Genomic DNA, 21979 nt, shown 5'->3' on the forward strand with positions numbered 1-21979 from the left:
TTTTTTGTATTTGGTCTGTTAGCGACAAGTGGGTTCCAAAACTGAACCGCCGCTTTCACTGTTTTACCAACCCCCCTTGCTGTTCAGAACACGTAAAAACCTGGGTGGTTGGCAGGGTTTATGAACTGCTGACATAACCGGGCAGGTTGTTCGGCGTAAACTAACCCAGCGCACCTTACGTGACAATCCCCCCCACCGCCATTCAGTTTGCTGCTTATATTGTAACGCTACATCTGTTCGCCGTGACTCTTCTGATCTGGAAAACCGGCTTTAAATTATTGGGCAGACAAACGGATAAGCGTTAAGTCGGGCAATCTCGGACGGTCTTGCGTCACAATTCATATCACATCGCTCTCGGTTACTTTGCTTTAGAAGGTGCTATGGTGTCCTCAGTGGTAACTTTACGACATGCAATTAATGTCTATCAATTTCCATTCCTGTGTAAACACCTATCAGTTTTTACACGCAAGAGGGGCTATGTAACAGTCTGTCTCGTAAGGCGGTGCTCAGGCTAGCGACGCTCCACTCCTCAAACAGAGAAGTGCTGTACATTCCTCTATTACCCGATGTTGAAAGCTGCTGTTCTTCATAGACAAGCAAATGTTTGACCTGTGTTACCGGGGCAATTTCAGCCTCTTATCTGCCATTATGGTTTGGGCTGTTGTCCATCACCGCGTAATCATATTTATCCAGGAGTTGTGTGTCCAGGTATACCCGAGGGCCTCGGCAAGAGCCACAGGCCGCCACGGGCTTTCTTAAGAGGCGCTTTTACCCTGCAGGTCTCCGCTAGGACTCTTGTTGCACGCCAGAGGACTGTGGTGGTTTGTGTTCCCCTGAAAATGGACACCTTCCAAATAGTGTTGCATTTCAAGCCAACATATGCTAGCTAATCTCTGTCACTTTATCTGTTTGTATTTGCTGCAGATATTAAGTTGAATAACAATAGCCATAGGGAAGTATGAAGTAAATGGTTTGGCCGTTTTCTGCAAGACTTGCAGTTTTATTTCCATCCATCTTGGCTATATTTACAGGAGGTCCTTTTGTAACATGGCTAAATGGAAGCAACTTTGTGTGATCTTAGCACGAAACGCGAACAACAGACGATATAGACAGAGTTATAATGTTGACAAAAATGTGGCAAAAATACCTCGAGTTTTTAGTTTTGTTATCCTCAAGATTTATGGTACAACATAGAAACCACTTCACACATGAAAACATGGACGGGAGCTGGGAGGCAAGTTCCTATTAATTCTTGGAAAGGAAGTTGCTTTATTGTTCGGCCTAATGGACCAAATTTTAAGTGCAGGGCTCAGTTGATAACATCTGTAACAGCTTTCCTAGATGTTCTCCACTTGCTGTTTCGTATCTCAGCCTTATCACCTGCTTTCATGAGCCAGAATAACAGGCTGCCTGCAATGTAGTACGCTTGCATGAAATGGTTTAGTCAGAATGGGAGGCCAAAGTCAAAGAACAAACTATGGCGAGACTCTGACTGTCATGTTTTGGAGGGTTTTCTAGATACTACCCAGCATGCATTGTACCTGCCAGGAATGTGAAACCTTCTGTAAGAAGGGTTTATGAGTTTTGTCATTCACCATCACTGAACTTTGCTACTCATCGCATGGAGTTCCCAGTCGCTGTAATGATCTACAGAAGTTATTCATGTGTGAATTATTGTTGTCTTTTATGATATCGATAGCGGTACTGCAAATAATGAATGGTCTTTGATTGTTGTATCTGCTGAATATCAGTGAATTACAGCAAAAGGACATTGGACCATGCTCAAGGATTTGGCCTTTATATAATTTACACCGTGGCTTACTGAGTAGCTTCTCTCCAAAATGAGAATGCCTTTAGATTCAGTATAAGAAGGGTTCCCATCATTTGCATGACAGTTTTTCGGAGGCCTGTACCTTGAAGTTACTTCTCTACATGCAGGCCTAAAACATACATACTTCAGTAAAAAGTCTTGGCCAGTTTGTCCGGCTAGAAGATCAACACACAGAAAAGAAAAAAAACTCTAACAACAACAGTTCTCTATTTTACTGTAGAGAATTTACCATCACCACTACTGTAAGGAATAGCTCTACACAGAGCTTATATTTCCCATGAACACTTGAAAGTAATAAGTCCTAGCAAACCAAATAGTAGTTGGGACTTGGGGTTTGTGTCTGTGAGCAGGCCACATATATCACCAGGCTGATACTTCGAACAAAAGTTCTTTGCCCACAGTTTTCAAGGCAAGGGGCTCAAAATATCAATTGAAGCTTCAGCCCTGGCATTCAGTGAGTTTTACTGGTCCAGTGTAGGTCTTCTGCTTTGAGAAAAGGCCTTTTTTTTTTTTTGCACATCGGTTTTGGTGCCCATTGTCCACAGACACTGTAAGCTAATACAGTTCTCTTCACAGATCATAAAAAACTACCAAAATCTCCTCAGATGGGGTGCTTGAGAAGAGAAGATCTTATCAAATGGGCGCCTGTGGACTGATGTGGATCCAGTCGTGGGAGTCCCTGTACTAAGTAAAGTCGTAGCTCGGCTGCTATACGCCGTCGAACCGCTAGAGGGCGGTGTGGGCCAGTCACTTGTTTTGACCTTGCGTTCTGAGGAGGGGGAGGGGGGTGGCAGGAAGAGGAGTGGGTATGTGTGTCGTGGGGGGGGCTGGAGGAGGGGGGGTGAAGCTTTTTAACCGCTACAGATGAAAAGAGTGTCAATGTCGATTTGCATGCAGAAGAACTTTGTTCCACTCATTTTACTATATGATACAAACATTTGCATAGTATTTGCACAATGTTGTCTATAGCAGCACAGTCATTGTGTGTGCGACACAAATAATCACCGGTAGCTGCCTTGTGGAATGTGGTGATCTACATGCATTTTTAATTCTGGCTTAAAGTCCATTTGCACTCGAATTGTTTTTCTTGTTTGTTTTAATCAAATACCACTTCGTGGCCTTGATACCTCCATAACAGTACCAAAGGGATGATGAGACTACTATCTTTTGACCTGTATAGCCAAATATAGACTAAACATGTCTCCGTAAGTTGATGCAGATTCTGTTTCATAGCTTGCCGGTAGAAGCTGTGCCCTGATCTGGCTCGCATGGTAAGGTCAGGCAGCCAGTTGCTTCCATGATGAACTTGAACTGAATGTAGAGCTAACACCTCCGTTTTCAAGTCCAAAACCCCCCCATTAGTCCACAGTTTCCTGTAGTCCCTTATGGCACGTATAATGGAAGAGGCATCGGCAGATATTTTGCTCTTACCATTACCTGCAAAAAGAGGTCAATCAGTGTTGAAATTTGATGCAACGTCGCAAACTGAGAAGTGCAACCTAAATAAGCCCACACCCAGTCCCCTTTCTATTTTAGATATGGCTAAAGCAGGCTGAACGGAGATAATTAAGGACTACATAGCTTGCACGCAAAAAGATAAGATGGGGGCGGCGGGGCGGGTGGGGTGTGTGTGTGTGTGTGTGTGTGTGTGTGTGCGTGCGTGCTTGGAAACGGAAGAGCTTTGGAAACTAAGCAGCCTAATATTCTTGACTTTCTTTTTTATATATATATATATATATTTGCAGAGGTTTGCGTTATATTTATCTTGGGTATTTATCTGTACAGGATGCCGAGTTTGTCCTACAGGTAAAGTCCCTCACGCAGACCCGAGTGCAGCGAAAACAGTAAAAAGAAAAGAAAAGAAAAAAAGAAAAAGAAAAAAAAAGAAAACAGGTTGACAGCAGGGCCGCTGCAGCCCACCACGTTCATGTCTGGCCGACAGGAGACCGACCGAGCCGTGTGCGTGCGTGCGCGTGCGCGCCAGTGCGTGCGCATGCGCGCGTGTGTAAAAAAAAAAGCAGACTGTTAGAGGCGGACACTTTTCCAGCCCCTCGTCCATTAGTTTTCTAGCTCGGTTATTGTGGTGAGTCCGGGGGGACTAAAAAAAAAAAAAAAAAAGAGAGAAAAAAGAGAAAACGCGAGCAGAAATGGCTTCTCCTCCGAGCTTCTCGCCGCGGCGAGTTTAGCGAATAAAAAACGCTATCGGCGTGGATCGCGAGCGTCGTACTGTAGAGACGCCAGGCTCCTCCGCCGCGGCTCTACTTCCTGGTGCCACAGAGAGAGGCAGTGCTGAGTTCAGGGGACAGAAATGCTGATAGAAATTCAGATAGAAAAATACTCAGAGGAGAGGGGAGGAACGGTATAGGGGAGCAGTTGACCGGATTCCACATAACTGAAAAACCCTCTCTCTCTCTCCCTCTCTCTCTCTCCCTCTCTCTCTCTCTCCCTTTTTCCTCTCCTTTTTTTTTAGCACGTTTGACATTATTCTTGTCCCCCCGTCACCCCCCGAGCAGAACGACGCGTCTATTTTTGGTGTGGGGGGGGGGTTGTGGTTTTTTTTTCTTCTTCTTCTTCTTTTTTTTTTTCTTCTTCTTCTGTGGTCAAATCGAGATTTCAATTTTTGGAAAGACGCGGATGCCGAAGGTCCGGTCCGGTCGGTCGGTCGGTCGCGGCTAAGAACGGAATCGTAGCCGGGAAACGTATTCCTCCCTCCGACGGGGACGCTTCGCAGAGATTTTTTTAAAATATATATATATAAATATATATATATATAAACAGACCTATTTCTAGTCTCTCTGTCTTTTAAACCTACATCGTCGGAGGTCGTTTTTTTTGGTACATTTTTTTATTTATTTAATTTTTTTTTTGTGTTCCGTATTTTCGATTTTTTTTTTCACGAAGGAAGGCGTTAGGCGACGGAAGATGGGTTGTTTGGGCAACAGCAAGACTGAAGATCAACGCATCGACGAAAAGGCGCAACGAGAGGCGAATAAGAAGATAGAGAAACAGCTCCAGAAAGAGAGACAAGCGTACAAAGCGACGCACAGGCTGTTATTGCTGGGTAAGGTGTTTCACACGGGAACGTGTCTCCAATCCCCTTTTTTCGTTTACCGAACACGTAAGTCTCCCCCCCCCCCCCCTCCGTTTGACAGCGCTCGCGACATGTCACCGGGGGTGGATGTTGATGGACGCGAAGCCCCACGAGCTAGCTTCGGCGTCGACAACGCTTTGCTCGCTCTGCCGCCTTTGCTTAGGGGTGGGGGGGTGGGGGGGTCCGCCGTTGTTCGTTGTTGTCGTTGGTGTTTTTTGGTGACATTGGCGTGTGTGTGTGTGCGTGTGTGTGGGTGCGTGTGCGTGTGTGTGTGTGGGTTTGTTTCGAAGGTGCGGGAGAGTCCGGAAAAAGCACCATCGTGAAGCAGATGAGGATCCTACACGTCAACGGCTTCAACGCAGAGTGAGTGCTATTCGGATAACGCCTCTCACGTTGGTGTGCCATTGAAAACATCACTGCCCGTTCCATTTTCTAAGATTATTGTTATAAAGTATCAACCGCCCCCCCCCCCGAAGAAGAAGAAGGAGCGCGAGAGAGAGAGCGAGCGAGAGAGAAGCCCCCCCTCCCCCCTCCCTCCTCCTCCTCCTCCTCCTCCCCGGGCACTGCAGCGCCTGTTGGGCCCAGTATCTAGAGCAAAGCAAGCTAACGTCTCCCCTGTCTATGCCTTCTGAGATGCCCGGTATGCTTACGTTGAGACGTTAGCTGCCACATAGTGCTACATTCATTGTTTGTGGTCTGCAGCGAGAGGGGTGCTGGGTTTGGACTCTGGGCCGATTGATAATGTGTTTTTGCTGCAAGGCCCTTCGCGTGGCATTGATTTCGCCAGTGGTCTATTTTGAAAATTGTCTGAATGCCCACGAGTCCTGTAGCCGTATGAACATCCCTGCTGCAGGCCCCTATAACCCAGCAGTAATCCCCAGCCTACTTGTAAACACCCTGATGATATATATATACATATATGCCATGTCTCTTGTAATGATGAGTTCGCACCTTGTCATTTGGGCCTCATGCCTGTGCCCTGTCTTCACTTCAGGGAAAAGAAACAAAAGATCCAAGACATACGGAAAAACGTGAAGGATGCCATAGTGGTGAGTTCCATCAGTGTTGTTGCCCTTTCGATTAAATCTGTGCTTGGTTTCTCAGTTGTAAGCCGAACACGGCAATCCCATTTCACTGATTAGTCGAGCTTATCGTTTGATTTATCCTGTATTTACCCTGCTTAATGCTTGTTCTCTCCCCCCCCCCCCAAAAAAACCTTTTGCTTTGTAGACCATAGTGTCTGCAATGAGCACTTTAATACCCCCAGTCCCGCTAGCCAACCCAGAGGACCAATTCAGAATCGAATACATCAAAAGCATAGCTCCTCTCTCCGACTTTGACTATTCACAGGTAAGATGTTTGGCATTCATTTTCTGGTCGTGTGTGGGTGTATGTGGGCGTGTGTGTGTGTGGTTTTTCAGTTTCTCTCATGACCAACAACAGGGGATGAAATTAGTCTCAAACAGACCAAAATTCTGTTAGATCTCCTTATTTTCCTGTTGTTTTAAGGCATTCTCTCACCAAATGACAAATACACTTTGTTATTATTTTGGTATACAAGGGGGGTGTGGAAACGGCAACTTACTGATACTGTACCTTTCAGTAGCTGGAGACAACATGTTTGGATGTGAATGCAAGTGGAAGAACATGGGATTCTTTTCAGTTGTGATCAGCTGTCTGATAGTGCGAGGTCACGTGTCGGAAAGACAGATAATGTTTTACATAATTTTCAAAGTCTTCCTTGTTTGAAGCGGACTGTAGCAACTCAACAAAACGGCGATGGAAAATGAACATGAAGCTGTCGATTGAGACTTTTGATCTTTTATTGAGACTTTCACATGGATGTGAATGCACAATGCATTCTCTGTTGGCCCTTTAAAAGGAAAATTTGTATTTATTTGTTGTATTTGAATTACGCGCTCTGCGCCTCTCCATTTTGTTACACATCCATTGTACATAATTTTTGCTGTCATATGCTTATAGACCCTGTTCTTGTTATGTAATAACCAAGTTAGTACTGGCTGTCACTAAAAGCAGATCCAGTAACTCAACATTATAGTCCTATTTTGTTACAAAGAGCATGGCGTGTGTGTGAATTTGGTTCTACTTGGTTTATAATTTGAATCGTGGAAAAGGATTTCATATGTGGATTTGATCTCTGAGCTCTTATCTGGTACATGACAATTCCAACAACCTTTCTTGACGTCTAGTGTGGAGGGCTTGTGGGCTGGGGACTTGTGGAGTTTTCTGGTTGTGCTGCACAGCCTCAGAGTCCCACTGCTGTGATATTTACCCTCGTCCTCAGGTCTAATCCATACCATCGCCTATACCAATACTATGCCATACGGGCAGCGCTATTGCGATGCATTGGATTGATGTTTCCTAGTCATGCTCTCACTGTTTATTTAATGGGACATAGTATGAGATATACCCCTAAAGGGGCTGGGTGGTTATTTTCCAACAGGGCTCTGTGTGAGGGTGTTGACAGGGCTGCAAGCACTAGTCTATGCTGCTGTGATGTCGAGGCCTTGTGTAGTGTGTGGGCCCGGGCCGCGGGGGAGAGCCGGCGTTGAGTTCCCAGGCACAGCCGGGCCAAAGGGGAACAACACGGCTCTGTTTGGTGTGTCTGCGCTTGTCATCGGTCCCGGGCTTCGTCTCTGTTGTCAGTGTCACCACTACATTGTCACCTAGCGCCACCGGGCTTGATATCCAATACAGGCCTAGCAGGAACACGTCCAATCAGTAACCTGTGGGCTTTCACCTGTTGGCGCCGTTATGAAATGTGGAAGGGTATTTTTCTGTATTTGTATGTGGCCAGAGAAATGATGTCATAGCCCCCCCCCCCAATATCAAAGCGTTGGGCATAGGAACTCCAAGTACCTTGAATGTTTGATGACATTGCATCTTTCTCTATACTTTTCTATGTCTGCCTTATTCCATGTTTAAATTAGCACCTGCAGTTGCTATCCATTGGTCGTCATTGCCACAACACCCTTTTCCGAAAACCCCCTTTTCTGAAAACCCCTTTGCCTGCCTCACCTGACCACAGCAGCGAGGCACAAAAGTGGGCCTATGGAAAATAAAGGGCTGATGAGACAAACGGTCGTCTATGCAAACCAGAAACAAATGCCGGAGCCGTAGCTACACGAGCCTTCGTCAGCTGAAGTGGAGCAAATTCAAATAAGCCCAGGCTCCTGTTAAACCACCGTGTGGCCGTCTCTCCGGCAGACATGTTGGACTTGGCACGGAACGGCCTCCGTTTGATGCTAAATTCAACCGGTCACAGTATCTAAGCATCAGCCTATGAAATCTCTTCGTTTTTTCTGGTTGTTTTGTTTTATTGTAGTACCCTCCCGACAAAAGACCCAAGGATCAGCTCCGCAGAATCACCCGGCTCGTAGAGTCGGTTGTTTGGTTTTGAACTACTTTTTACAATTGCGTTTGGGTACAAAGTTATAGACCGATACACCGGATTACCCTCAGACCACAGTTAAACTTGAGCGCACCCGTGACCCTCAGTGGGTGGCTTGCATGGACATCAAGTCAATCAGGGACTGTCTTGTTGGACAATGTGTGTGGGGGGTCAGTTTGTAATTTGCGATGTTTTTCTTGAAGAAAGCCGAGCGCACTGCCCTTGGAAGTGCTCTCGTTCCACAGCCGAGAACGAGAGCACTTCCAAAACATGCCGTCGATATCGGGTTAGTATTTTCTTTGATTTTTCTGGCGATCTTTCAGGCGATGAAAAGTTTTGGTCCTGGAGGGTTTGTATTCCTCTAATTGATTATTTGATGCTCCTTGATGTTGGCGGGGCAAAAGGTGGCAGGAAGGGCTGCTCTGTTTTGGAATAATGTTACGAAAGATCAAATCCCCAGCAGTTGCTCCTTCTCTCTCTTTCCCTCGCTTTCTTTTCGCTAAATTTGTCTGTTCTCTTTTGAAGTAACACATGAAAGTCAGGTCTCCCTGTGCTGGATGCCTGTTATCTAACACAGATCTATTCCAATCAGATAGCGGTAGTGAGGGTGGGTTTTCTAAAGCGAGCGGTTGACTGGCTGGATATTGGATGTACATTGCGGGAAATTACTGGTCATTCCAGTAAGTGCATCAGAAGTTAACCCACAGGAGTTTCAGTCAAGGCACCCGCTTGTGATTGAGGTAATTTGCGTAGAAACCCACACCCTCCCCACCCCCCGCTCGGCGATTTGCCTTGCGTCATCAAATCAGATGTGGGCCTTTTTTTTTTCTTTTTTTTCTGGTAGTCAGGCTGACCTATATGATCCCGGCACACGAAACATGACATCACGTAGCTAATTGCTGTATGCGCCGCCAGATGCTAGCGCTGAACTCCCGTAGCTCAAGGCCTGAAGCTAGCCAGGTTGTCGCCGGAGGATCTTCGCCTCCCGGTTAATGGATGAAGAGCGGAAGTGCATGACAGAGGGTTAGGGTTAGAGCGCAGGAAAGAGTTAAAATCTTGTGTATAAAAGCGAACTCCCTCCTGGTCTCTCTCTTTGTTATCAGTTGCTCTGTAGGGCACTGCAGCACACACTGCATTTATTCAAAGGCCCAGTGTCACACGCCTCTGTGAAAAAGAGCCCTGAGGACCATACACTGCTTTTTTCTCTCTCTCTCTCTCTCTCTCTCTCTCTCTCTCTCTCTCTCTCTCTCTCCCTCTCTCTTGCTCTGTCTGTCTCTCCGCCATCACACCCCATCACCCCCCCCCCCCGTTCTGTCTCTGTTTTCTCTCTATCAAGCATGACATTTGCTTGCATTGTTGGGTTTTTCTTTGTTTTTGGGGCCTTCTGTGTCATGTTTGGTGTAGCAGTGTTGAATTTGGGCAAACTAGTACCTCAGAACTCGTACCACCGAAGACACAAGAAGAGCAGGCTGACCTTACAGGCATTAGATGAGCTGGGTGGGTGGTTGCGTAAGGCTGTAACCCAGGTAGACGCAAACACCGGAAAACAAAATGAACATGCCCCCTGTCTTTTGTCAGCAATAAGTTAAGAGGCCTGTGGTATGTGGCGCTTTAGATCAGTGCAGTGTAAGTTGGAAGTTATTTGATGCCTCATATTATGTCAGAGGAAGCTTGGTTATTTCCCCTCATGACCATATACAATGTACCAGGCAGTGCTGCGGTAAAGGAGTTGAATGTATTCTACAAAGCATCATGCTACCGTGAAGGAAGTAGACATGTTGTTGGTATCAGGGCCATGTGTAAACAGCTGATTCTATAGCTTTGCAGTGCTTTGGTTACCTCTGCCTGCCAGACGAGGGGCCACATGTGTGTTAAAGTTAAGGCCTAATATTCATGCCCATTTTTTTTCCCCAGAAACACAAATGAACAAAATGTCGAAATGTCCCTGCAAGACTCGAGAGGAACAGATCGGCGGGTCGCTCTGCTTTGCACTTGATCACCGGATCTGTGGAGAGGAGATCTCCTGGGGCATGTGATCATTTATCAGGCTCCCTATCCTTCTTTGGTTTGGGGCGGCTTTCACCCGCTCTGCAGCCAGCCGGAGCACAGAGCAGGCCCGAGTGTGGAGCGCATAGGGGTCATGTGGTAGTTCCAGGCGAGAGGAAGGGCCCTTCGGATAGGCATGTGTGCAGGCTAAGAGGCGAGGAGGGATATAAGACCAATCATCTTTGTTTAGGGCACATAGAGAGTCCCGGGAAATGTCTCAAAGTCATTGATAATATGAGCTGTGCACATAATGCTGCCCATTGTCTAAGAGCAGGAAGTCAGCTGAAAAGCTGAGACTATGTGCTGCAATTTACAGCTTGATGTTTATGGATGCTCGCTCCATTGCAGAAAATCTGCCAACCTATATGTTTCAAGGGATATTATTAATTGCCAGCCATCTCATTTTCTTTTTTAACGATGTCTGAAGCAAATTAGTGAGTTTTGCAATTACTTTAAATCTACAGTATTCCACGTGTTTGGCCAAACGTAAGACACAAGTTTGAGATTATGGACGTGGAGGTATGAGTTACGGGTCTCTGGTGTGAATCCGATTTCAGCTGAGAAAGCCTGCGAATCTGTGTGTGTGTGTGTGTGTCTGTGTGTCTGTGTGTGTGTGTGTGTGTGTTGGGGTGTGTGGAAAAATACCCTTTCCCTAGCTCAGCCACAGTTGACGTGCCCCTGAGCAAAGGCAAACCCCAACTGCTGTATTTAAGCTGCTCGGCGGCCAACAGCGAAAGATTATCATCGCGCTGTTAAACCAAGGGAATGAGCTACACCCATTCCCCAGGTGTGAATGGGTGTGACTGAGTGTTACGCAGGTGGCTGTGTGTGATTAGTCAAGTTTCCCTAGATAAATAAAGTTTTACAAAGGGCAATAAAACTGACGTTCGATGGTTTATGTGGTCCATTTGCAGCTTGTCTTCCCATCGTAAGTTTTGTCAATCACGGTGTGAGTTTTGGATTGTGGTTCAAACCAGGGGTGCACCGATACCGATACTGGTGATCGTGTATTGGGGTTGATACCAGGCTAGAATGGAGTATCGGTATTGGAGAGTTTACCCAAGACTAAAATCCGGTTCCAAAAGCCACAAGTCATAAATATTTCATAAATAAACGCAAAATGGCTTGATTTACTGTATTTTTGGCCCAACCTGTATTTCTTTAATGTTGGAAAACACCAATTCCGTCTAAATTATTTTGCCCGTTGACCCCCAAACTATTGGTGCAAGTCTGCGCTGTTCAGCAGAAGTAGCTGATTAGATCGGCACTCGGCGTGGGACGATACTTAAAGATTCAGACTTGGTATCGGCAGTGAAATAGCGATATCAGTGCATCTCCGTGTCCTTAAACAGTTTCAGAATGTCCCATACTTCCTAGAAATGTTATTTTCAGGTGCTAGTGTTGTACATGTTAGTGTAATGCAGACCCACACACTACCAATAACAATAGGCACAGATTGTGCATGTAGGTCTATGTGCGTATGAGTATGAGCAGTTATGTATCGGTAATAAAAAAAAAAGGTGGGTGAATTATAAACTCCCCCTGGTGACGAGGTGAATAACTAGCATCTTTTGTTAAAGGTAGAACAAGTAGGATTTGTCAGTGGCGGTTTGTAAACTCAACATTAAAGTTGCCCTCCCCCCGGGCTCAACGACACCAGAAGGACACACCCCCTGACCGCAATAGCCAGAACGCGTCCCAGTGTACAGGCCAACTCCTCGTCGCTCTTCATCCCCATCCTCTCCTTCAGTGCTTGCCAGTGGGTGAAAGCCAACCCCGGATACACTCTCGTTTTGGAACGAGCTTTGTCCGCTCGGCGTTTTCGCCTCGCCATATTTGCGTCTTTTCGCCACTCTGTCTGCCATTGTCTTAGCGTCCTCTTGGATGTGTGCTTACCCTCATAGCACCTGACACTGGGCCGCTTCCACCCACAGTCCGGCAGATCCGCATAGGAATCACACCCGCCCGTAGACCGCCCCCCGCCTCTGCACCGATTCCGGCAGGTCATTATAGCAATCACATCCGTTCCTAGACCGCCCCGCGCCTCTGGCCAGAGTGTGGCCTCCTAAAGCCAAAAAGACACTGGGGCGGATCCGTTTCGCAGATCCGCGCCAGTTGCTGTGATACATCCGGCCCGGATCTGGCCCAGTTAGTTTCATTTTGCTGTCTGGGTACAATCTCGAGCTGGCACCTGGTTGCTGCATTTTTATAGAGTCCCGCTGCCCAAAGGTTAACGCCCAGAAACGTCCCGTACACAGCAAAATAATAAAATACAGGCAGAGGACAGGGTCTCTGCAGATACAGACACCGCCACACATGTCTAGTGGGTCTTAAGTGATGACTGAGAGGTATTATTTTTGTATGAGTCTATACATTGATTTTTTTTTTAGGAAAACCCTACTCGTTCTACCTTTAAATTTAACGTACCGCAACCTCCCTACTAGCACTTAACGTAACTTACATTATGAATTAACACCCGTGGACTGTCCGGGAATTTATCATTTACATTTTTAAGGATTTACCGGAGTTAAAAAGATGACCCAGCTTCAGTTTCAGGCATACTATATAACACTGGGAAACTGAGTTGAGTAGGGTTTAACTTTACAGTCCCTGCATTGCTTTTTGTGGTCAGCGTATATGTCCACGTCCATTTTCATTGCTCCGGAGGTGTAAGTGTGTTTTGTGAAGGCCCGTGAGAGTTACTCGAAAATGCATTTTGCAGGTCTGACACCTTGATTCCATGACTACAGCAAACTCTCAAGTCTGTTAGGTCTATCTGTTGTGCAGTATGTGTGTTTTCCCCCCTAACAGCCTTCTATTTGTTGATTTTTTTTGCAACAGGAGTTCTTTGAACATGCAAAGAAGCTGTGGGACGATGAAGGAGTGAAGGCATGCTTCGAGAGATCCAACGAGTACCAGCTCATCGACTGCGCACAATAGTGAGTTCAGCCATTCGAGACATTTTTGTGGTTCGGTTTTGAGCTCTTGACTCTGACAGGTGCATGGAAGATTCTGCACAATTGCTACGAAGCTTTCAGTTGCTAATTTGTGCTACAGTAGTAGTAGCACACGGACAGTCGGGACGGGCAGGCTAGTTTATTTTTTTGTCGGTTTTGGCTCGGTTTCCCCTCTTTTTCTCGTGTTGTCAGTCCTGTCCGAACTTGCCGGTGTGTACCGATGTCATGTTACATATGAGTATGGCAGATATGTTTACACTGGGTGTGGCACGGTGTGGCACGGCAGGCGATAGTTGCGTTTCTCCTTTGGAAACTAAACATACGGAGCTCCTCAACAGTTACACATTTCCCCGTAGTGGGACGTAAAACCCGGCCTGCCGTTTAGAGAAATGTCCAACTGTCGAATTATATTTTTGTTGTATTAACATTTCTAGTTGACAAGGCGGTTTATATTGAAGTGGTAATGATAATCCTATGGCTCTGGTGAGACTATCTCATTACTGTGGTATCCTGCCTTGTGTTGTTGACAGGCCAGATTTCATTGTCCCTAAGGCCAGACCTGTTGCTTTCATTAACAAAGGTTTGACCTTCCCTGCCTAGGTATAGGTTACAGGACTAGTTAAAAACTGTACTTCAGCAGCTCCGAAACGCTGGTAACCCCGGTGTGGAGGATGCTCTGTGTCGGGACTGTAGCCCAGGGTGTTGTGCATGTGTCCTACCTGGTGTGCTGGTTTTGTACATGGTGGTGGTGGGCCTCCCTCATCTTGCCTGTAAAAGGAAGTTTGGATATGCAAAGTGTCTCACTTGTTACCATGCTGTCCTTCTGCTTCCCCTCTGACTCGACTCTGGGTTCAGATGTAAACACCAGGACATGAACAATTTAGCGCGGGGCAGAGCCTCCTGGAAGTTACCCCTATCCCCTACCCCCACTCCACCTCTAATCCCAAAGGTTGGCTTTCTTTATCTCCCAGGGTTTGGTCAAAGGTGCACTTTATCAGTGACTTATTGTCCTGTTGTCAGCTGTGTCTGCGCCCGGGGTTGGACACGCAGAAGTGTCAGGATGGGTTGAGATGGTATAGCACGTAGACATGCCGCCTCTGTGCCGTTTTCCTGAATTCCTCCGCTCTCCTGAACATAAATTTCACATCGGGGTCAGTTCTTCCCCTGTTTTGCCTCAGCTGAAAATGGCTTCGATGGAAAGGAAGAGACTGAGGGGGAGCGAGAGGGCAAGAGAGAGGGCAAGAAAGTGAGAAAGAGAGAGAGAGAGAGTCAGGTGATGGTTGGGGAGTCACATGAAGCTGTAAGGTGGAGCTGATACAGTCCAGGGCTTGTGTTTGTCTTCGCTGCTCTGGCTCTTTCTATTCCTGTGTGTGTGTGTGTGTGTGTGTGTGTGTGTGTGTGTGTGTGTGTGTGTGTGTGTGTGTGTGTGTGTGTGTGTGTGTGCAGGAGCAATTTTGTGTTTCCTCATTTATTTGTGCGGTGTAGTTATTTAAGCGCTGTTGTGTATTTGATTTGCGGTGTTAATTGTATGAGCAGTCCTTAGTGTGCCCATACGTATGGTAGTGCAAAAATATTGTATTGAAAATCGTCATTTTTGTATGTTGACTTATGTGTGTGTGTGTGTGTCAAATAACACGCTCCAAAATCAGATATTGTCATCCTCTGCAGAAGTTGAACTTGGTGAAACAACATCTTCTGTAGTCAACGTTAGCAAATGCTAGCTAGACATTAGCATCTCGTTCTCTCACTCCACAATGCTTTCGGATAGGTTTTATTAAAATAAAATGAGTTCACGTGTATTAAGTTTCATAATGAAATCAAAATAGTCGGCAAAAAAACCTTCAGATGCGATTCTATTTGTCTTTATGTCACTATCGTGTGTTCGTGTGATGACTAGACTTGGTCAGACAGCATGTCCTCCCGCTTACTTCCTTTGTTAGCCTCAACCTTTATGTGAACTCTCGGGAGGAGGGAATGGAGGGGGTGGGGGTGGAGGTGGAAGTTTGGTCATGTCCACCACCACGACAGCAGCCATGTCCATGTGTGATGATTATTGTTCACACCAACTCGCACGTTGGGGGCCACTGGTGTCCCACTCCGCGTTTTCGTTGAAGCCCCTCTCCCCTGTAGGATGTTGAGGTTTTTACATATGTTTTGCATAAAGAATGTGACACGCGAGAAGCCGGAGGCCGTGTTGGCTGGCCCAGCCCAATGAAACGGCAAGCTCGGGAGTGAATTATAGAGGAAGTTGGCCTACAAGTGGTCGTTTGTAGGAGGAACAGGTTGGCAGGCAGCAGCTGCTCACCCCACTCGAACACAATGGACATGGGATAAATAATGTGAAATGATCAATTCATGGACAATTTAACAACAGTGTACAGTATATCTGCTCATAAAATATACAGACAAGAGGACAACGAACGGCACCGTGATTAGACCATAACTCCCATTTATTTAGATGCTCATGCTTATAGATGATAGGACGGCTGTGCCATTCGAAACAATAGTTCTCTGTTGTCCTTCACAGACCTTGTTCCACGGGCAGATATATTTTTCCAGCTGAACTGGCCATTGGACAGAGAGGCTGGAAATAAGCATGGGCCGATTTGTGAACGGCTTGTCATGCCAAAGAGCATGTTCGTATCGATGCTTGGGAATCCTGTCAGCCATCGATCTGCCCTCTGCGTTGCACCTTTAAACGTTTTAAGAGCACCGATGTGTGTCTGTGTGTTGATTGATTACGAGCTATTTTCACACACACACAAACGCGCAACAAAGGTCCGAGGTTGGATTCAAACCCATGACGTGAACGCTACACGCTGTACGCATCATAGCTATGCAAGCTGCTCCTCAACCCGAGCAGGGCTGCGTAGTGTGTTAGGGTGAATGAAAATGTCCCACTTCGGCCTGTTAAAATCAATCTGATCATTTAAATGTGTGTTAAGTTCAGTTATAAAAGTGAAGTTGTCTTATTGAAATAAGACATTAGTTATCTAACCGTAAAGACGCGCAACGGTCTGTGAAACCCAACAGGTAAAGAAATAAAAGAAATCAAAATTAGAAGTTTGGAAATTAAAAAATATGACTGAAAACTAGAGAAGTGCGCTCAGTATAGTGCAGATCCTTGCTAGGCATATCTGCCCTTCCTCCGGTGCTCGGCCTTAGATGAAAAACCAGCTGAGGAGGTAGCACTCAGTTGCGGTATAAAACAGGTTTTTCAAAGGTTTTGAATCAACCGCAACCACGAAAGGTCCTTGATCATACAGTCAAAACGGTGCACAATAATTATTAGGCTGACAGGCCCAGTAGTATGAGAGATTAGCAGTGGACAGATAGCACGCACACACGGACAGAAAAACCAGTGGGTTTTTTTTTCCTGCCTATAAGACTTTTGCACAGCGCCCAAGTCGATTGAACAGGAAATATGGAAAAGAAAAGTTGTTAATATGCAGCGCTCAGGCTAAAACATTTAGCTAATGAATGTCTTTCCAAAAAGACAAGATTTGCTATGGGACCATTCTGGTGTGACCCTAACCCTGTCTTTATTTTTATGATATAATAAAGCTGGGTACACCGTTTATGCTCGCACACAGCCTGACTCACATCTACGGTTGACTCGGATCGGGCAGCAACAGGAATATGCAACACTTCCTGGTTTGACTACAACCTGGAGGAAGTTGTTCCTTTTTAACTTCTGCATTTTTTTTTTTTTTTGGATTATCAAAATTCTTTGAATAACTTTTGATCATGTCGCTGCTCACGCTGAATCAACCTTAGATGTGAGCCGCGCATGCCCACCTTTGACTTAGATCAGGCAGCGACGGAGAGCGGCGCTGGTCAAGCAAGCTAGAGAGTGACTGAAGAGGGGGAGCAGCGATAGTGGAAAGATGTTTTTCAAAGGTTTTGGATCACCGCAGCCATGAGAGGTTCTTCATCATACAGTGATAACTGCACAAACATGTTTAGGCTGGTTGGTCCAGTTGTATGCGAGATGAGCCGCGGAAAGACACACACCCACAAAAAAACACACCCAAACGCATCCGCCCGGTGGGGATCATAAATGGACTATAAAGGAATAATGGAAGGGATGACTCGACAGCTGATCAAGTAATAGAAATGCTTGAATACCACAATATTAGGCAGATAATATTGTCAGTTTATGACACACATGATTGCAGTTGGGCAACCAGTGGTTTACTGGCACCGTCAAGCTAAAGTTGCCTTACCATAATGACGTAATTTGCAATGAGGGGCTCAAATGCAAACTGGCTGATGTGCTTAGAAGGGGGCAAAACAGACAACAGAAAGGACCTGTTCTGTACAAACCTATTCTGCACAACTGTCAGTTGAACACAACAATGCCGGTTACAGATTGAGCATGAGATTGGTTTACCACCAGTCCGTTGATGGAAGGGTGGGTGTTTGTCAGCAGGGAGTGCAGCCTGGATAGGATGCAGAAGTGGTAGTTAGACTGGCTCGCCCTGATCAGCGGGGCTGGCCGAGGTGCTGGGTCAGCCGGGTCTGTGCTGAGGTCGCCTGGTGCAGATGATGATCGTTGTTAATTGTTATGGAAGCTCGGTTGGGCTCTCGGTGCTGATGGCTTAGTTGAAATACATTTGGTTCAGGCCGTGAATATACGATCTAAACTTGTCTGAGGGAGGTGTCTTTGGGTGAGAGAGAGCGAGACAGTCTGGCAGTTGAGGTCTGGTCTACAGGCCTGTGTTGTGAGCGGAGGCCTTGACATGGTCTTGGTGGTCTCTGAGGTAAATTCTTGGCTTGTTCAGAGCGGATCAGCTCTAGATAGGCATCAGGCCGGCAAGTTGTTAAGCCGGTAGCCCACCTTTCCAGAGACAAAAGACGACACTCGAGCTTAAGAAGTGGCGCTGGTTCAGAGAGTTTTCGTGGAAGCCTCTGTGAGGTTTTAAGGTACGTTTCGGAGAGAGGTGGCAGAGAGCGGCGCTGAGAAGCAAGACAGCGAAGAGAAAGCCGTTCCAAAGCTGACACGTTTTATAGATTTTTATGTCTTGGGTGGGTGAGGGAACGTTCCAGGTCAAATAAGACAAGTCCCACATCATCACATGCTTTGGTTGTACATTTTTGCAGTTTGCAAAATTGGTCTAGTCATGGATTTAGTTTTCCATTAAGTATAATCATGACCGGCACAGCATTTGAAATGTGGCAGTGACAGAAACGGCTTAATGTTTGAATCTGTATGGATCATACAATTATGAAAATGCAGCTGGTTACATAATACATCAAATAGTGTCCAAGTCCAAATTCAGACAATGCAAACTGCATATGGAATACATGATTTTACACAAAATAGTTTTTTTTTTCTTTAATTCTTGTTTTGGTGTGTGTGTATGTGTGTGTGTGTGTGTGTGTGTGTGTGAAAGGGGGTGGTGACTGAGGTCTGTAACATCCATGCATGGCAAAAATGGTTCTTGCCAAGAAATAACCTAGTTAATATAGATGAGGTCTGGTAAGGCTCAGGCAGTATTACCCCCCCCCCCCCCTTTAAAATGTTGACTTCTAATCTGCAGGTATTCAGAAAATTTTCCTCAGTATGGGCTCCATCCTGTGTAACATTTACAATGCTCCCACGGGAGGGCCGGGGCTCTGCTACAGCTGTGACGGAGTACAAGCGGAGGACAGAAATACGACCATGGCTGTGATAGCTGTAGTGGGGATGCAGCTACTGATCGTGGTATGGAAGTGGCAGATGTGGGATTTAAGCCGGCCGGGAATTGAGCTGAGGACGTGGGTTTAGGGTCAGAGCTATAACCAAGGCTGGGATGGTTTGTAGGCCCTGGATAGGGTTGGGGCTGGGGTGTAGCGGTGGTCACGGGACTCTGTCACCAGCCTTGGGGCCACTGACACAGTCATCTGGGCAGTAACACACAAAGAATGGCTGGCATTGTGAGCCTCGGTCCCCTGAAGGGCCTAGAGAAACAGAGGGGCTACGCTTTGCAAACACTGGCTCTCCTCAAAAAGGAGCCTCTTCTGTTCGCAGAAGAGCCCGAGAGAGCGATATTTATACACGGGTGCACGTCCACTGTTGCTTTTCCTCTGTCACTTTTGAGTTTCTTGATATTTATATATTATTTTTGTCTGTGTGCTAGCCTTTAGCTAGGGTAGCAGAGATTGAGGCTGACTGAAGCCATCTCTTGGTTACTAGCATGCAGTATTTGCTATATCCCAAGCAGGGATTTTCATATTTGTGTTCCAGTTTTACTGTCTTCCATAGATAGGCTATATATAGATATAGATATATGTGTCTTTAAATAGATTTTTTTTTCTCATTATTGTGTGTCCTTCACAGGCACTTGACTTGCTGCTAATATTGGTCAGTACAGAATAATTCTCGCTGCCTGCGTTGGTTAAAATCCACAGACCGGCCAGGTAGTCCTCTTGTCTGCAGCTGCAGAGCTTACACACTGTTTGAAATGGTGTCAAACCTTAATAGACTTTTTTGTTTGGTCCGGATTAACAAAAACCTTTGTGTCACTTGCGGAAATCAGATGACCTGCTGTCAGCTGACTGTGGAATATTCAAAGGAGGCACTATGAAAGTGTGTGTGTGTGTGTGTGTGTGTGTGTGTGTGTGTGTGTGTGTGCGAGCGTAAAACTAGGAAGGGTTTTTCTTGTATGATGTTGTGGTCTTCAGTGGAATCTGTTCTACTGGGAGCACAGAGGGACTCCATCTCTCCCACAATGTGCTGTCCTTAAGGTTGTTTGAACCCCCTGTGGGATTTGGATATCTCTCTCTCTCTCTCTCTCTCTCTCTCTCTCTCTCTCTCTCTCTCTCTCTCTCTCTCTCTCTCTCTCTCTCTCTCTCTCTCTCTCTCTCTCTCTCTCTCTCTCTCTCTCTCTCTCTCTCTCTCTCTCTCTCTCTCTCTCTCTCTCTCTCTCTCTCGCTCTCTCTCTCTCTCTCTCTCCTCTCTCTCTCTCTCTCTCTCTCTCTCTCTCTCTCTAGCTAGCTCTAACTTAAGAGGATGCTGCAGAGCGCATGTAGAGTTGTGTGTGAGGCCTTTTTCCAAAGAGTGTGTGAAAGGTTTTCCACAAATGCCTTGCACGTCATTTAACCCAATATTTCATCAATTGTTCCGACTTTGGCGCTACAGGCGGCGCAAGAAGTCATCTGAGGAACCCTATACGAATTCATTACATTTTGCATAATGAGATGTCTATAGTCAAATGGTTTCCCCTCTCTGATCTAGAGTATTCTACGTGTTTAAGAAATGGTTGTAGTTCTCGCGTGCAGATGGTTCCTTTGTCAGTCTACTGGCTGACTGGCTGGTCATTTGTGAAGGACAAGGAGCCTAGAGCCGCCTAGCATAGCATGCTATACACATCACAAGATTTTCCACGCCGCCGATATGTTTTTTATTTCGTTTCCCCTAGACCGGAGGGCTGCAAAGCAACGACAGTATGAATCCCTCTGAAGCCGACAATGCTTGACAGGAAAGAAACAACATTTTAAAATAATCCGAAGCTCGAGAGGCCATTACTGATATTATTGGCGATTGGAAAGTTATTTTTCAGCGGGAGATAACCTTTATTTTAGATTTTGTATTTCGTGTGCGATTGGGAGAATGATTTCTTTGTTCGACTGCATGTAGGCCCATGTTACGCGTCTTCTTCGGATGGCTCTTTTATAATCTTAACAGCGATGAACAAACCCAGCAAGGGGGGGGGGGTGATGTTCCACATGAAGTAGGGAGATAGTGGCTATAAATAGTTCTATGTTTTGGAGTTAACGTGTTCGTCCATTTTAAAGGACAGTCGGAGACGTGGACTCTGGGGAACGAGGCAGGTGAATGGCGGATATTTGCGAGAGTGGAACGGAGCCAACTGCGTGCATGCACGGACACACTTCTCTTATTCTCTCCATCTCATTCGCTCGCTTTCTCTATCGCGCGCACACACACACACACACACACACACACACACACACTGCTGATGCTGGCCGGGAGTGTAAAGGCACAGACTGCTAGAGGACAGCAGTGGCGCTGCAGGTTCCCTGCTCAGAGATTGTGGCATGGTCGTCCGTAGCGCACTCCCCTTTCCTCTCTCTCTCTCTCGCTCTCTCTCTCTCCAATGAGGCTCCCCCCTCCACCCCACCCCCCTCGGAGCTTATGTAAACTAGCTGTGGAGCCAGGGCAAGCTGAGGCTATTTTTAGCAGCAGCACTGCAGAGCAGAAACTGGTGGAGGGTCACGTGTGCAGAGCCGAATCAAAGGGAGTATCCCGGCAATGCGCTGTAAACAAAGGAAGGTCAGCGGCAGAAGGTGAGACACAGAACGCCTCTGTGGCGGTCCCCGCGTGCGTGACAGCGGCGTCCGCCTGAGCCCTTTCTCCTGTAACGCGCCGACGTGAAGCGCGGCGAGGTGAACACCGACAGTCGTACACATAAACCCCCATCTGCTCTCTCTGCTCGCCCTCGACCAGATGAAACACATGCTCGCCCAGAACGGAGGGGCAGATCAGCCGTTCCCCTCTCTCACCAGAGCGGAGGGGCAGATCAGCCGTTCCCCTCTCTCACCAGAGCGGAGGGGCAGATCAGCCGTTCCCCTCTCTCACCAGAGCGGAGGGGCAGATCAGCCGTTCCCCTCTCTCACCAGAACGGAGGGGCAGATCAGCC

The 21979-nt window shown here is 46.6% G+C and overlaps 1 protein-coding gene across 2 annotated transcripts in view; it reads left to right on the plus strand.

Annotated features, from left to right (window-relative positions):
• The window catches only part of LOC130123506 (guanine nucleotide-binding protein G(olf) subunit alpha), a 43466-nt gene that overhangs the window by 1948 nt on the left and 19539 nt on the right, over window positions 1-21979 (plus strand). The window contains exons 1-5 of one of the 2 annotated variants that reach the window (XM_056292692.1): window positions 4754-4892; window positions 5213-5285; window positions 5917-5971; window positions 6153-6272; window positions 13222-13319. In XM_056292692.1, coding sequence (XP_056148667.1) covers window positions 4754-4892; window positions 5213-5285; window positions 5917-5971; window positions 6153-6272; window positions 13222-13319 — 485 coding nt within the window. Of the gene's footprint in view, window positions 1-4753; window positions 4893-5212; window positions 5286-5916; window positions 5972-6152; window positions 6273-13221; window positions 13320-21979 lie in introns of those variants that run through there. The other variant, XM_056292693.1, reaches the window with a different exon arrangement.

The sequence above is a fragment of the Lampris incognitus genome, chromosome 14, assembly GCF_029633865.1.
Source record: "Lampris incognitus isolate fLamInc1 chromosome 14, fLamInc1.hap2, whole genome shotgun sequence".
Lineage (NCBI taxonomy): Eukaryota > Metazoa > Chordata > Actinopteri > Lampriformes > Lampridae > Lampris > Lampris incognitus.